Here is a 17,544-nt window from a genome sequence, read left to right as displayed (position 1 = left end):
TATAGAATTCCTATTTCCAAATCAAGCTTGCCTCATTAGCATGGCAGACATTATCTAATATTGACCTAGAATAGATCATTGTATATGTATGATATAAGACGTTCAATAATTCAAAGAGGAATTGTTCTGGACAGACTACATGGATTTAGTCTGTCCAGAACAATGGATGTATCAGTGGAGGCTGCGTAGGGGAGAATGGCTCAAAATAAGGGCCCGGAACGGAGCAAATGGAATGGCATCAAACACCTAGAAATCACGTGTTTGATCCGTGCTGCATCACATCAGGCCGTGATTGGGAGTCACATAGGGCGGCACACAATTGGCCCAGCGTTGTCCGGGTTTGGCCGGGGTAGGCCGTCATTGTAAATAAGAATTTGTTCTTAACTGACTTGCCCAGTTAAATAAAGGCTAAATTTAAAAAATGTTTTAAAAATGTATTGGATACCATTCCATTGATTCCGCTCCAGTCACTACCACAAGCCCGTCCTCCCCAATTAAGGTGCCACCAACCTCCTGTGATGCATACTGTACGTACTGTTCACATATGTGATGCACTCTCATTATCTCAGCTGCTTTCAGACAAATGCTAGGCACATTGTTGAAGTCATGTGCTTCATGCTCTAAGTATCCAGTCATGGCCTGTCGAGTCCAATAGAGCTGGTGGGGTCTGGCCTGTACTGTGATTCCCAGTGTGGACTTCTGGATTACAGAGGGCTGAGCCTAGCAGAAGCCGGCATGGTCTGTAGACTCTAGTCTACACTAATGAGAAGGAATAGCATGAGAGAACAGGCTGGCGGGCCAAAGAGCAGACCTGGGCAGGGTATGGCCGAGCAGGGGTGACACTGGCAGAGAGAGCCAGGACTGTATGGCCACAAAGTAATAAAATATATAGTTATGTAGTCTGACAGTCAAAAGCCACCACCGTACTTGTTAACTGTTCTGTCCGACAAAAACATTGTGATCAAAGTCAAATTAAACAGTCAACTTCATTACAAGCCGTTGCGTCACACTATAACGTGCCAGTCAGGCTCTCATACCACCATATCATCTCAGTAATGATATAGCTCTGTAACGCTGTACTACCAGCATGCCATAACCATAACACCATCACCACCGTCACACCAATGCACCATCCTATCGCAGTAAGTAATCTGACACTTGTTATTCACCTGTTCCCGACCGCATTTTATCTTTTGGCTCTGAATGAGACCAAGCAGACAATTTTTCCATGACATCTCCTTTAGAAAAACAGACCATCTCAAACTCTCCTATTTTGGCTTCGATTGCAAACTGCTATGGCTCTGGGTTTGTAAACTCGTGTCTGTGGGCAGGATTCATGGAGGGGCGGCGGGGCGGGCGGGGAGCGTGTGTGTGCTGGTTTGTGTCTGCAGACGGTTCCTGGGCCTGCCAAAAACCCAGACAGTAATCTCGGCGAAGCGCATGTCAAACATTAGGGAGACCCGTGAACAATCAAACAGGACTAGAGAGACAGCTCAGCTTGGCTCACACCACCATACAAGCTCTCGACTCAGTTCAGAACTGGGAAGGGGATTCAAAGTATCTTTTAATAATCTCAATGAACGATAATGATTAAGGCAAGAAGGTAAAAACACTAATGGGGCACGACGCACGTGTTACATAAACATGTGGACTAAGTCGTGTTTTCTCTTCAGCAACACAGCTGTGTTGGTTTCAAATGGTATGAATGGAAAACATGTTTTTGTTGTTGAATATAATATACAATATAATATACACTGAGTACACAAAACATTAAGAACAGTCTCTTTCCATGACAGACTGACCAGGTGAATCCAGGTGAAAGCTATGATCCCTTATCGATGTCACTTGTTGGCTGCAACTCAATATTAGGAAGGTGTTCCTAATGTTTGGTATACTCAGTGCATATTTTTGTTAGAATAAAATAAAACATATACATCCCCCCCCCCCCCCCCCCCCCAGGGGAATCTCCCCGTCAGCTTAACCTTGTCATCACCCCACAGGGGATCATGACCTCAGCCCGCCACCCAAAAAACACTCCCGGAGTCCCATAGCCCTGCGACCCAGAGAAGGGCTCCGGTGACACCTGGGGACCCGGGCTTCTCCAAAGCGTGCCAATCTCACACCCTCTCCCAGACTGAATACACACACCTCGGCCCGGCGCCACAGACGGCTGCTGCTGCTGACGCGGTGGTGTCCTACAGGGCTCGTTTGTGCGGCCCGCTGCTTTCTGCAGCGCCAAAAAGGAAAAAGCCAGCCGAGGACCAACAAAGGGAGGGGACACTCTTAAGAATGAGCTTCAGTGTGCCATGGGGACGTCTTTTTGTAAACGTAGTCCAGCACACTTTTGAGGACATTTTGGAACCAGCACTGTGGCGGGGTCATTCTAGAATGAGCCCTAAAGGGCCTTTTGGAACATTGTAATTAGGGACATGTGGGTTTGGCGTCCCCTCTGATCTGTGATCAGGTATAGCGTGCAGCATGCATTAGGTTTTTACTGCCCTGTATCAGCGCTGGGATGAGGTCATCAGTGTTGGCCGCGGCGCACAGGGCATTTAGTCCAAGAGTAATGGACGGAGGTGACATATCAATCCCACTGAGGAGGGATCTACGGGAAGCAGGTGGAACGTTTCCCAAACAGGAGAGGGGTGGGGAGAGGGGAAGAGCGAGGGAGTTACGGGATAGAGTCGGGTGTGGGGGCGGTGGTAAAGGTTGAGAGTAAGTCAAGCGAGTAAGAGTGTAGGAGAAGGAGCTGGACAACGGGGCGCAGAGAAAGCGAGACAGTGAGAGCGTGAGGGGTGGAGATTTGGGGGAAGTTAGAGAACATAATCAAGGGTAGGAATGGAGGGTGCTGGGCTACGAGGCGGGTGTGACTATAAAGGCACAGGGTTGAGGGTCTTGAGGGGGGGGGGGGGGTTGTCAGTGAGGGGGGAAATAGAAACAGACCCGCTCCTTGGACCAGCACTGCAATAGCCCCAGCTATGTTCCTCTGGCCCTGTCACTCTCTTTTAAGCAGATCTGGCACTGCTCAACGCTAAATATGATTTCAGGCCAGCAGCGCTGGCAATTACAACATGTTAGAAAAATATACACTGTTTTTCAATGTTTTACTCCTGTTTTTTTTTTACTCGCCTGTAATTGTATTTAGTTACGGGGAAGGTAAAACGTGGGACAGTGGCTTCTAATACGGTGTTATTTTCCAATGGCTACAGATTTTTATGACAAGCAGAATTGACCTGAATTGGGTTCCACCTCTGCCCGTTTTTTAAAGTATCACTACTGACAAGCAGTAACCGAATTTGACATATTAAAAAAATCTGTGTTCACTTTATCATAAAACGCAGTAATCCCATAAAAAGGTAATCTGCTAAAATTACTGCAATTTCACTTGCCAAGCTTTCAGAGAGTGTCTGGATGGTTCTTTTTTGAATACATGTCTTGAAGTAATGGCAATCACTGCCAAATTACATTCTTGGATGACTTAGCTGCCGTGGTGTGCCAACAACTCGAACTGTTGTCATTCGCTGTTTAGACTTGTTCGTGAGGGGGCGTGTTTACTTCAGAGGGGAGCCCAGAAAACATCAGGTTGGGTTGAGTGTTCAGGAGTCCTGTATATAGAGCTAAGAAAACATCAGGTTGGGTTGAGTGTTCAGGAGTCCTGTATATAGAGCTAAGAAAACATCAGGTTGGGTTGAGTGTTCAGGAGTCCTGTATATAGAGCTAAGAAAACAGAACTCACAAATACTGCCGCTGCATTTCGGTGTACTGTAAATCTGTTGGGCAATGTAGGGTTGGGGATGGGTTGCATTTGGCATTGGCCACCCGAACATTCCAGCCTCATCTTCAACTGTGTCAACAGCAGGTCATCCTGTGTATTCAGGCAGCACACACATCTAGCCTTACTATTGTCAAAATCATATTTTAACTTTACCTGCAATGCTGAGACCATTACAGCAACCTCAGATGGAACACAGATTGAGCATTAATCAAACTCTTTAATATAGCTTCAGTGAAAGAGCTGTTGAAATTAGAGGGAAAATGGGGGATTATAATTAATAATACCGAACATGACTAATTCGGTTTTAAGCTGAATCCACCCAGAAACACCACCATGTGCTTTTTTCAAATATAAGTTAACGTTACCCATGTTTTGTCCATATTTAAAGGGGGGAAAATGGTATGCTACTTGTCGCATAAAGGAACTGCCACCTGTATTTCAACAATTTACTCATTATTCACAGGCGTTTGGGAGGATAATGTGGAGAAGGAGGCGAGAGAGAGAGAGACACACAGAATCCCAGACAGACGTGTGTTTGTGTTGGGCCCGTCTCGCCTCACAAGCCCACTGATGGGTGGGTGTGCAACAGGGCTCAATCCCCATCCCGCACATTCCCTCATTAGGAATTCTGAGACGCATTCAGTAGCTTGTCACTGGAAGAGAATACCTCCTTCACTCAAGGGTAGGGCGGGGAGAGAGGGAGAGAGGGTGAGAGAGAGAGAGCGAGAGAGAGTTGGAGAGATAGAGAGGGTGCCTGGATATAGAAAGATAAGTAAAGGACTAGACCCTGCTCAAAAAATGTCATGGTCCTTTCAACATGGTGGCCATTGAATTGATGAGTATTCTCATAGACCAGATATTTCTATAATGAGTGATTTGTACTGCTCAAAAAAACTAAGTTGCAGGACACAAATACATGGTAAATCCACGACACAGATCATCAAGCACCTTCCTCTGTTCAAAAACTGCATGAGGACTGAAGAATTCCAATCCATGCTGACACAAACATTTCAAGAATCTGTGTGTGTGTGTGTGTGTGTGTGTGTGTGTGTGTGTGTGTGTGTGTGTGTGTGTGTGTGTATGAATTGTCTAACATTGCCATATTAAATAATACATTTCTAGTTATGAGGTGTGATTGAATTAATGAATCTACACATTCAACAATGCAAATGCAAAGAGAGTAAAAAATGGTTGAAATTAGCCAAATTGAAAAGAACAGAATCAAAACTGATAGAAAATGCTGATTAGAGCTGTGACTCACGTAGACACTCGTTGGCCTCGCGAGCGCTGGCCCTTTGCCATGGCCGGTCGTAGTGAAAGGGCTTGCAGCGGTCGCACTCGGGCCCCTCCGTGTTGTGCTTGCAGTCGCACACCAGCTTGCCCTCCTTGTCTTTGAGGCAGCGTGAGGCGTGCCCGTTGCACTTACACCTCCCGCCCACCTGGAAGTCCCCCACCGCGTAGAAGTATGCCGGCAGAGACGTGGACGGTACCATTGGGTCTTCGTCAATCCGGCCTCCCCCGCCTATCCCCACTCCTCCTGCCCCTAGCTCACGTGGCAGCTGGGGCCGGCTGAAAACTACACGGATGTCAGTGACTGTCACCCAGTCCTGGAGCACAGGGCTGTTGTCAAAGTCCTTCCCGGAGGGCCGCCCGTCCAGAGTGCTGAAGGCAATGAGCCCCCCGGATAGAGGGTAGAGGTCAGTGTGGCCATCGGTGCACAGGCCCTCCTGCTCGTTCTGCTTGGTGATGGCCGCCTTGTTGGGCCGGTTGTACATGCGCCGACACTGGGACGAGTAGTACTGGTAAGGCGTCCAGCTCTTGCCATAGTCCATGCTCTTGTAGATGGCCAGTGACTCAGGGCGGGGCGAACAGAACTGCAGGCTGACGTAGGTGATCTCAAACTTCTTGCCCAGCGACAGGGTGAGGGTGACGTTGTGCGGCGAGGTGTGCAGGTTTTCCGATTGCCAGCAGGTGAGGTTGTGGGCCGAGTTGAGGTCAGTGAGGTAGGAGGGCGGATGGGCACGCCGCGGGTCCGCCGCGTCGCAGATCTGGCAGGTGCGCACTGAGGGCCGCTCATCACCGCGCTCCACCACACTACAAGAGCGGGACGGCGTCGGCCGGCCGCACACGCTGGACACGGCCACCTCCTTGCCAAAGGCGGCGTTGATGAACTCGGGGATACAGCGGCGGGCAGCTCCCGCGTCATCATAGCATGGGTCTGGGGGTGTCTGCTGCCCAGCGAAGGGATTGGCAGCACCGTTAGGGGAGGCGGGAGAGGCGGAGCATGCCAGGAGGAAAAGCCCCAGCAGGCACCTCCAGGCTTCCCTCATCCTGCGTGTGTGGGTGTGTGTCCGAGGGAGTGTATGTGTAGGTGTGAGAGGGGGAGTGGAAGGAGACCCTTCCTTTAGGGTGACCGTGACCACCGCAGCCTGTCCTGTGAAACAGAGAAACAAGAGAAAGAAAAGAGAGAGGGAGAGATAAGTGCCAGAGCTTGCCATAAAAGGATTCAAAGCAACAAACAACTTTTTTGACCTCTGCTTATTGATGAAAATATTCACAGTTCAGTCATGTAGATATCCTCATGCTATTGTGGACACGTCCAATCGTCCAAAACACTTCCAGTCATCTTACTGTCGTCAATTCAACCCTACTATATCCGTAAGCTTGCTCATATGAGCTAAATATCATGTTTGTGACATGTCAAAACACCTCAGGGCCTTATAATGAGTAATGGAGTGTTTTCATTAACTAAAAGCCTGTAAAAGAGGTAGTGGGAGAGATGGGGGGGTGGGGGGGGGGGGGAGAACGAGTGAGTGAGAGAGAGAAAGAGAGTGACCATATAAAGAGAGATCTTAGATGTTTGGGGCCGGGGCCGGAGCGACCGAGTCCTGAATTTCAATGGCGCTACTCTTTCAGCACCTCCATTCAGGTCGTGGCGAGGCACTCTGGTCGTGCTTCGGCGGCGCGCGCGGCAGAAGTCACCCCATAATCCCCGTTCAAAATATACGGGCAGAGCCGTCAGCCACACTTGGCCTTAGCCAACTCCCCAATTCAACGGTAAAAGAACACTGACCTAAAGAGGAACTAAAGACAAATAACTAGCTGTACACAGCGTTGAACACAATATAGTATTTATTTCCCCACTAGGCAAGTGCAACGCTATATGCCATTTGAACATAAAGCATTGGACATGTACCGAGGTACTGTAGCTATATGAGGGCTACAATGGCAACAACGTGTTCTTTACAGAGGCAGATTCCTGGAAGGCTCCATTGGCAGAGCTGGCTGTAACAAAGCCATTGGTTTGGGCTGAAAGGTCTCTATAAATCTCAGACTGTCAGTGTACCTGGATGAGATCATTCAAATGGGCTCCACACCAGACAGGGGCCTCTCGTTTCCAAAGAGGGAAAGAGGGAGACAAGGAGCGCGAGAGAGAGAGGGAATGAGAGAAAGATGTAGGGTAGAGCGAGAAAGGGAGGGAGAAAAGAGATGTATACAGCCCGGGGCTTTTCCTCCCTAATCCCACCCTTATTTGCCGGGGTGTCAAGCCTGGAAGGACCCCATTTGAGACAGACAGCCGAGAGGTTGAGAAGGCGCCCCGATCGTCTTTGCAAGGAATTTATTAAGCTACAATGAAACTGTTGCCCCTGCTTTCTCCCCCCCCCCCCCCCTTCTCCTCCTCTCACTCCTCTTATTGGGCATCCCTCCCCTCCTTGGCTAAACAAAAGCCTGCATCTGCCTTGCACTTCAGTCGAGGAGGAAGGCAGACGGAGCGAGTTAAAATGAGTCGAAAAACAAAAGTTCTGTTCTTTTCTTTTTTAGGGGTTCCAAAGCTAGCAACTCTCAGAACACTGGAGAAAGAGCCCAGTCGTCCGGTAAATAGGGGCGCTCTTTTCTACTCAACTGCTTAAGCTTCTACCATTTGGCCTCTCCTCTGGCTGGAGGTGTGTGTGTGTGTGTGTGTGTGTGTGTGTGTGTGTGTGTGTGTGTGTGTGTGTGTGTGTGTGTGTGTGTGTGTGTGTGTGCGTGTGTGTGTGTGTGTGTGTGTGTGTGTGTGTGTGTGTGTGTGTGTGTGTGTGTGTGAGAGTGTGTGTGTGTGTGTGCGTGTGTGTGTGAGTGTGTGTGTGTGTGTGTGTGTGCGTGTGTGTGTGTGTGTGTGTGTGTGTGTGTGTGTGTGTGTGTGTGTGTGTGTGTGTGTGTGTGTGCGTGGTAAGAACGGAAAGAGGATCATCAAAATGTAAAGAGATAGAGATAGCGAGATAGAAAACCATTGAAATTTCTGTTCCAACTTCTTTATCTATTTATTTTAACTTGGCCGCAAAACATGCATTCTTGTGCATTTCTGGGAGAGTGGTTACATATATCTCCCTAACAATGTTCTATGGGAACAAAGTAAACTATGATTTGACTTTCTCGCGAACAGTCTTTGGACCTAGAAAGGCGACACACAAATAAACAAACCAACTATTTTGCTTCCCAAACATTAACCAGTACTTAAGGCCAAATTGAAGTACGGAATGGAATGCTCTCACAGCCATCCGAGCACCTAAAAAAACCTGTCCACCTCACATCAAATAAAATTCCATGTAATGAAAAATGGAGAGTAGGAATGGAACGAGGCTGGTTCATAAATGATTTGGCAAGGAGTGCCGGGCGGAAGACTATGATCAATGGGACATGTCTGAGGGGAAAGGCTAAAGTGGGTGAGCAGGCGGGAGTACATCATTGGAGGCACTCCATCATCAAAGCCTGGCAGCCAGACCAGGCAGCCAGGTCAGGCCCACAGGAGGAGACTGCTGATGGAATTAGCAACTCATTAGCATCGCGGTCCAGCTTCCGTCAGCGCCGCGCCCGTCGGAGAGAGGGAGAGGTGAGAGATGGAGGGACAGAGAGAGAGAGAGAGGGAGGGGGGCTGCAGTGACTATTACAGAGATGGACAGTGAGAGAGAGGGAGCATGGTTGGAAAGGCAGAGAGGTACAAAGTGGGGTGGAAAGTGTCTCTGAGTGATAGAGCAAAACAAATAACTGAAAGAGGCAGAGAGAAGGAGGAAGGGAGGGAGGGAGGGGGGAAGAGACAGAGATGGAAAGAGAACGAGTGACAGTGATAAGGCAGAGACATCTAAAAGGGAGAGCGAGTGAGGACAGAGATGGAGAGAAGGAAAGCGAAGGAGAGGGGGAAGTGACAGAGATGGAAAGAGGGAGTAGAGGGAGGGAGATTAAAAAAAGGAGGGAGAGACAGGGGGAGACAGATTAAGGTGGAGGACGACATCGTTGGTCTGTGGCGGCCTGTGGATGACTAAATATGGTGTGGTCCACACACAGCTCTGCTCGGCCTGCCGGGAGATTCTTCCAGCGGTCTGGTGCTGTCAAGCACGTCTGGCAGATGAGACGCATAGGTTAAACAGAGGAGGAACAGTGCCATTGCCGCTCTAATTCCACCTCAACAGTTCCCCCTGAAAAGAACACTCACTAGCTAGCTAGGCTCTATCACAACCGGCACTGATTGGGAGTCCCATAGGGCGGCGCACAATTGGCCCAGTTTTGGGGGTTAGGGTTTGGCCGGGTTAGGCCGTCATTGTAAATAAGAATTTGTTCTTAACTGACTTGCCTAGTTCAATAAAGGTTAAATAAAAAAATACAAAAATAGCAACTCTGTGTTAGCTTTTCAAAACATAAGCTAACAGTAAAAGCATACACTACAGCTAACAACTCAAGCTAACCGCTAGTCTAGCTCTAGTCTAGCTCTGAACAAGACTGTGTCCTTGGTATGTAAACGTCACTGACTGACATTGTTCAGCTTGCTTGTTCTCTGTAGAATTTTGACAAGTGTGTGTGCCAATTCCACAAACTTCTCAGCCGAGACGCCAGCGGAGAGACATAGGCTGACTTCTCCGAAACACTCGGGTAAGTTTGAGCTTCAGCAAGAAATGATCTGCTGCTCTCAGCATTGACAGAGCTTTTCCACAAGCCACAAGTTCTTCTCGACAGGGGCAGACGCTGTATCTAATTAAATGTGGTTGAAGTAGCAACAGCAGTGTGAATGTTTGTGAGGAGTAAGGAATACCACACAGAAAGGCTTTGCTATTTGACTCTAACTACGGCTAACTACCAACGAGAGGCTACTTCTTACAAGTGGAGCGCTCCGCATGTCATGTGCTAGGCTTACAGGTTCAATTGAAATCAAATCACCTAAACACACAAACCTACTTCAAAAGAAAACAACAGTATTTCCACCCACTTGGCTAAAGTGCCTAGTCATTCAGTAAGGACTGAAATGGCCAGTGCTTGCAATCTAACACTGCACGTGACAAGATGCTTTACTGCTTCCGAGTCCCGAGAGGTTAACCAATTTATTTCCCCAGGTTGATATATGGCTTTATGTGCATGGAATACATGACAAGTTATCAGCCGCTTGCTGATTCTGGTTCTGCAAGGTCCTGCAATGTCACAAGGAATATCAGGGTGTTTATGTGATTGGAACTGATCCAATAGGTTTTGCCTAAGAGGTTCAATCAACAATAAGGGGGGGTGATAGGAGAGAGAGGAATAGGGTGGTCCTGGCTGCGAAATTCCGGGGAGCGTTTTTTCAGCTTTCCCGTCACCAGGAGATCATCCCATGTTGAGTTGTGTCTCTTTCAAGCGCAGCTCCTCTGTCAGAGTTCACGGATTAGGAAAACAGGAGGTGCTGAGAGGCTTTATTTGGCTTGGGCGTGGGGGACCGGGGGGAGGGAGAACTAGAGGGGTGCAGGGGGAGAGGGACAGCTGATCCACCTCGTAGCCCAGTCAGGGACTCCCACTGCTGGGGCAGTGTGCTGGGGGGGTGGCCCTCTCACCACGAGGCTGAATGGATCTCCTTGGGGCTCATCCACTCAGATGACCCTGGGAGGAGGCTAGGCCGGGTGCCCCAATGTCTGTCTGTCACTGGGCCCAGTGTACAGTAATCCCTGATTGGCCTGTTAGCAGCTGTGGCAACCGTGGAGGACTTTTTAAATGTGAACAAGAGGGCACTACTGTACACTGTCTATCAGAGTCCAGTCATAACTATGGGAGATGCAGCGTATGCATTTAAATGGGTGGGGTTGATTGACTGAGCAAATCCCCTACACACACACACCACACACACACGCACAGGGTAAATACACGTGATTGACAGTCCACAGGCAATAGGGTATTAGTGGCACAAACCCAATCCGATGATGGAACAAGTGAACAAGAGAGCAGGAGAGGAACAGCGGCAAGAAGGGGTCAACTCTCATAGCTGAGCGTGTCATTAGCAGGGGGGGTCACTGACCAATTTTGAAAAGTCTCACGCCTGCTCTGAAGCAGAAGAGAAAGAGAGAGAGAAAACGAACAAATTTGAAAATGTATGCACTAACTACTGTAAGTCGCTCTGGATAAGAGCATCTGCTAAATGACAAAACTGTAAAGGGAGGGAACCTCCCCCATAGAGTCCAGCGCTGGGGGACTATCTCTGACACAAAGAGACACACAGTGTGCCACAGAAGGTGGTTTTCAGGGGCAGAGAGCAGTTTCTCTCTTTCCCTCTCCATTCTAAGAGAGCGAGAACGCCCAGGAGAGGAATGCAGCCGCTGCGGCCCAGCCTACTCTCCAGTAGTTATTAAAACAGAACCTGATCCAGAACTACTAAGAGTAGAGGAGAGGAGGCAGGTCAGGCTACTTCTCATAGATCCAGACAGGAAGCTGTACTAAGCTTGGGGTTCTCTGCGCTACACTCCACTACAAAGGGAGGCTGATATTAGGGGTATTTTCTGTTCATTCTGTGAATTTGGTGTTTTTGGTCTGTGAGTAAGAGTCTGTGGCGTGGAAAGGGAGGGATGTGAGACTGCAAACATGGCGCAAGGTCGACTCATGGGTGAAACAGTGTCAGAAAAAGGTTAATTTGTTCACATCAAGACGGACAAACAAGCAAAGTACTGTACTAACACTTGCTTAGGGACAACGAACTCCAACAAATACACTAGCAAACATCAGGTAAATAGAAACAACATACACAAACACCCAGCCAAACGAGAGGAAGCCTTAAGATGCCCATATGCAAAGATCTAGGATCCGCATTCCCTTTCCAATCCTAGCCTTCACCATTAGGGGGAACAATGCATCACTGACCTTAAATCAACCTGACGTGGGGATGAGGTTGACCCTATATGCTGATCTACCTAATTTACTCTGATGTAATGTGCGGTAGCCTATAGAGTGGCCTAACTGACTCCGTGATGTCGTGGTTCAGTACCATGGAGAGATCCCGAGAGGAAGTTTTAGGTCTCGAGTCCCTGACATCATACATGACTCACTGCTCTGGGTACAAGTACCTTATCACTGATCTAGGATCAGTTTACAGCCACCCAATCATAACCCATACCATAAAGGGGGGGTGTTAGACTTAGAGGACACAAACCTGACCTTTCACCCTGCTACTAACAGACTCACACACACTAGGTTTAGAATGGCTTCCTCCTTTGAGCTTATTGAGTTTGGAGAAGAGATAGTGTGTGTGTGTGTATGTGTGGGGGGGGGGTCAAAGAACAAGAGAATGATAGAACAACTGCAACCAGAGAGAGAGAGAGAAACCAAGAGAGACCGAGAAAGAGAGCGATACAATGTAATACTGCCTTTCCAAACTATAAATTGTTGCCATCCTAAAATAGGCCTACAAATCCCCCCACCCCATCTTGGTTTGAGGACATGGAGATTTTAACTGTGGAGTCTGGGAAAGAATAAGGGCTTGAGCTCATCCCTGAGTTTCATAGAACACATACCTTTCATATGAAACATGTTTTATACGGGAATCAGGGAGAAATATACCTTGGCTAATGAGGAGATAGAGGCTTGTTCATTTCATAATGTGCTGGCGGTTTGGCCTTCGCCAAAAGCATTTATAGCCTGTGTCAAGCTGTGATCCGCTTTTAAAAAAAGAAATATATTTCCCCCTACATGTGTTCTCAAGATGGGACTGATGACACCCACTGCTGTGTGAGACGTCAGAGAAAAGACAGGAGACTTCCCATCCGGATCTTCTAAATGAAGATCTCACAATATGGAGACATCAGTGACAACTCCATGTGTAAGGCCTACAGGCCTATTCCAACATATTGGGTCCGGATGACAGGCTTTAGGTGAGGATTGAGGAACCACCTTAGATGTCTTTCATACATGGCTTTTCATGGACGCTACGAGGAGTTTTTGATTTCCCATGGGGGGGGGGGTGTAACCATGGTACGGTCGGACGTGGTGGTCAGAAGTGCCAGGTGAGCTGTTCCTGGATCAGAGGGAGTGGGAAGTGGTTTGTAGAGGGGGGGTTGAGGTGTGTGCTTCAAAGCCCTTTGATGGTTGGCTCTGCGGTAGGCAGGCTTGCGGTTTCTCCCCGAGCCCTCCAACAGGAAAAAAGCTTTTTCCATTGTACAAGAGACTTCCCCACAGCCAGAGCTAGCTGGGCCACTTTGAACTGACGGGGGGATACCACAAATAATTTTATTAAGTGTTCAAAATGCTCTTAGCGCTCACATACATAAGCACACACACACACCACACACATACACACACACACACACACTCACACAAACGCTCTCATTCACACATAGGCACGGGCATGCACACCACACACACTCAGACAAACACATGCGCTCTCATTCACACACACGGAGCCCCATACATTATCAGGGGTGCCAGCGTTTTTGAAGGCAGGGGCTGAATCATCAGACAACCCACCCTTCCCCTTATCCCTCGTTCTCCACCTCTCTCGTTCTACTCCTCCCATTCTCTCCCTCCCTTTCCACACAGAGCTCAATGGTGATGTCCATTTTCCAGGCTGGAGCAGGGTAATGGTACACTGCACAGCGGTGAGTTATGGCCGGGAGGGGAGGGAAAAGAGAGACAGAGAGGGAGAGAGGCCCTCCCGGTCCACCGAGCTGGTCTGCTCCTTCATGTTGCCATGGCAGCCCCCCGGGGGCCAGAGGAAAAGAGAAGATAGCCAGGCTCTGTTTATGACAGTCACCTGCTATTTTACTGGCCCTGTTTCCCTGTGTCCCCCTAACCCCCTGTGCCCACATGCTGACTGGCTGTCATTGAGATGAGTTGGAGCTGGGGCTATGGGGCGAACACATGTGGTTGTTGTACCTTTGGGAAGGCCAGACATGCGGTGCCTGTCGACAGCGAGTGAGTCGACAACAACTCACCCCAGACCAAAGGAAGTATTGGATTCCTTCAGATAGAACTAAAACACCTGCATGCGTACACTAATGGCATTTTCTTTATTGATAATTGAGATAAAACAAGAGTTCAACCTTAAAATGATTTAGATAGCAGGGTGGTCAAAACACCCTGAGCACAAACGCACACTCACAGACCTCACACACCCTTCTGCATCTGGAGGAAATGTGTGCTGCTGACACATGCAGACTTGGCAGGGAGCGGGGAGCGGTGGGATGGAGCTTCGGAATCTCGGCCCGGGATCATCCCACGGGAAGGGGCGCGTGAGGCGTCACACTGACGAATGACGAGCAGCAGTTAAACAGGGGCGTCCGGCTTGCACCGACACCGACACACACTTATAAAAGACAGAAGAGACAGTGTTTTGTCTTTCCTCCCACCTCCAATGTAAAAGGTGAAAGGGAGATGTGGTGTGGTTGGGTGCTAAGGATGGTCACTCATCACACTGCCACCAGTCTATATATCTATCTATCTATCTATCTATCTATCTATCTATTCCCACACACCATCTCCCTAGTAAAGAGTTAAATTTCTGTGTGCAGTGTCAACAGTTACAACTGAGGAAGAGCAGGGGTAGGCCCATTCTGATTCCTTGTGAAAAGCCACTTTTGAAGGCCAATGCCAAACCATTAGACACAGCATAAAAATGATGCAGTGGATTTGGGGGAAAAAGAACTACATGGGCATTCCCCTTTTGGTGCTAAAGCCAAAGATGATGAATAGGTTCAGATATGAATCAGATGAATCTGCGATACTCGGGCTCACTGGCTGTTCTTCCATAAAGGGTCAAAGTTGAGTCAAATGTGTGGACTTAGCTTAACACTCCAATCAGCTTGTTTCATTTGTTAAGGATGACAAATGTTGATCTCTGCAAACCAACAGCTGTCTCAGGCCCACCGAAAGAAGAAAAAAAAGTGGGGGGAAAAGAACCAGCAGCATTCCTTCCCCCCTTCAAGCTGTTCAAACCAGAGAAGAAAAATATATTGGATGTGTTGACTTTACTCGTTCAGGTGGACGGAGCCAAGAGTCCCAAGGAATCCTGCCTTGAAAAGCACAGAGAAAATGATCTGCTTACGTTACAACACACACACACACACACACACCACCAGAAGGAGTTTATAAACCTGCTGGAGTGAGTTCCTGTGGATTAGCTTACACACCCGTGTGCCTGAGCCCTGGTGACTCCTGGCTCAACCTTTGACTGTGTGTTATTGATGGATCATAACATGATGCAATTAAATGACTATGATTAATTCACAAAAACAAGTACGGACATTCCTATATGAATAACAGTGCCGTTGTTGCATTTGACCAGACAATCCTGCTCATAAGGTTGCCACATTCCACAGTTAAAACCACATCAACGTTTTCTTTATCTGAGTGAACAACTTAAGGATGTATCAACAACACCATCTTTCTGGATGGCTTCCAGCAATTTGCCAGGAGAATGAGGATAAGTGGGTCAAGTGGCTGACACTCTTTAATCTCTAATAGGGCCATTCCTTAGCTCAATCGAAGCATTTAAGATAAGGAATCTATTGCAGTTGTGGTGTAACTCTTTCTCCCAGCAGCTTGTCTGCTTTTTACTGCTAGTCTGTAATATGTAGCCTATACTCTATAGGATGTGAGTGTTGAGAAAAAGCCGGGCCTCCTAATTATAATTGCGAGGTGAATAGTTTCATAGGACTCATGCTCAGTGCCATATCAGCCAAATCAGGCTTGCCAAGACAAGAAAACTTGCCAATCATTTTTGTCAATAATGTTTTTTTCAAACTTGTATTCATATAAAATAATCACAGAAAATATTTAGTTCTGACTTGTATCTCTCAACAATGTTATCCTTCAATTAATTTAATTACTGGTGGGGTTTAAACTTGCTGGTATCAGCATTGGTTAATCGGAATCCTTGGGATGTCCCTAACCCTAACCTTAATTTACCCGTACCCTAATTTTAACCATAATCCGTACCTAACCTTAACCATTTCAAATGTCAACGACAATCGGGTATGGAAGTCCCAAGGATCCCAAGTAGCATGTTCCTATAAGCTTCAAGAAAGAAAATATAACTTCCTAATCTTCCATTCTCGTGTTTTTCTATACGAATGCGGTGGCGTCAAAGTAAAGGGAAAATATTAGAATTGACAAACGCATTGGGAGATTTGGCATAAGGTGTCCGCTACATTCGAAAGCGGGATACGAGGAGTGCTGCTTGATTTGGCATCTGTATTTAGCCTAGATTGGACTGATATTAAAACACATGGACTCTACCTACTACTTGCAACCTATATTAAAGTATCCGTTTAGGCTGTTTTTCTCGTTCTTTCCTTGGACCCACGGGGCAGCTGTAAACTAAGGAGAGTTCACACTGCACGCTAGATCTCGCTCACCGCGCTCTTTGATCGCCCACCTGTCCGCCTTGCCTCTCCAATTCAGTGCGCCCAGAGGTTTCCTACAAAAACGACTAACCGTAATATCACTACACTATACTTGTATTACCATAAACAATACTAATAAGTATTCATCTGAACAAATTATAGGGTGGATATTGCCCCATCATTTCAAGCGTGACATAATAACGCCTACCTTAACTTTTTCACCTACAAAATAATAACTATAAACCGTATTGCAATAATGAAATAATGTCAATTGAATTCATAAGGAGCAAACAGTTATTAAAGATATTAATTAGACAACTGCGTAATTAACAGTGCTTTACGCATAGTGGATCAGCCTTATAATACATCAGAATAAATAAAAAATCCCACAGTGAAATACATTTGATAAAACTTCATGAATGTGAGCTAAATAATGGAGCATATGAAGACAGACAAACATAGGCTACTGGAAATGACTGAAATTGACTTCGTAAACTCACGTGTTAAATGCGTAAAATGGACATCAAACTTGCCCAAGAGCGGTGTATTGGCGATTCTTAAAACGACAACACAGTCCAACGTTTCAGGTCCAAAACAATCAAAAATAAATGTGCATCTGTCAGAAGAAAATATTCTTCCCAAATGCAATGGACAAGCCCCGTCTACTCAGTCTCGAGCGTTTTGAGGACGGTACATTATACAAAGCTGTTTAGAAACAGAGGCACGTTCAGTATTCTCCAAAAGCGACAGATATCATGAGCAAGGCAAGGGGGACACAGTACAGAGGTGAGACACTGCACTCGCCCGCTCCGTCCAGTACAAGTGAAAAGAGACCAATACATCCATAGGTTGAAAAGCAAGCGAGGGATAGGCTACTCCCCATTAAAATCAATTCCAGATTTTCTTAACCTTGCGCGCAAGAGCGTCTTGGATCACAGTCGCGACCGCCGAGAGAGAGAGAGAGAGAGAGAGAGAGAGAGAGAGAGAGAGAGAGAGAGAGAGAGATACATATTTGAATTAATGAGGCAATGTGCATCTTTGCCTCACAATAATGTGGAGTAAATAACTTAAGTATAAAAAATACACTAACCATATCAACCTTTGTAAGTGTTGTCAAACGAAGAGCTATAACTAAACAAACCAGCGCGTATCATTTGACAACCATTA

At 47.3% G+C, this 17,544-nt stretch overlaps 1 protein-coding gene across 4 annotated transcripts in view; it reads right to left on the bottom strand.

Moving 5' to 3' along the window:
* ntn2 (netrin 2) overlaps positions 1–17,544 on the bottom strand; it is a 63,177-nt gene that overhangs the window by 41,691 nt on the left and 3,942 nt on the right. Inside the window, exons 1-2 of one of the 4 annotated variants that reach the window (XM_036946500.1) lie at positions 16,878–17,264; positions 5,037–6,209 (exon numbers count right to left, since the gene is read on the bottom strand). In XM_036946500.1, the coding sequence (XP_036802395.1) occupies positions 5,037–6,105 (1,069 nt within the window). In that variant the 5' untranslated portion in view covers positions 6,106–6,209; positions 16,878–17,264. Of the gene's footprint in view, positions 1–5,036; positions 6,210–16,877; positions 17,265–17,544 lie in introns of those variants that run through there. The other 3 variants (XM_036946497.1, XM_036946499.1, XM_036946498.1) reach the window with 3 other exon arrangements.

Source organism: Oncorhynchus mykiss, chromosome 16, assembly GCF_013265735.2.
Source record: "Oncorhynchus mykiss isolate Arlee chromosome 16, USDA_OmykA_1.1, whole genome shotgun sequence".
In the NCBI taxonomy this organism is placed as follows: Eukaryota; Metazoa; Chordata; class Actinopteri; order Salmoniformes; family Salmonidae; genus Oncorhynchus; species Oncorhynchus mykiss.
Note: the sequence above shows the minus strand (reverse complement) of the source record. Positions and strands in the feature narration are given on the sequence as shown.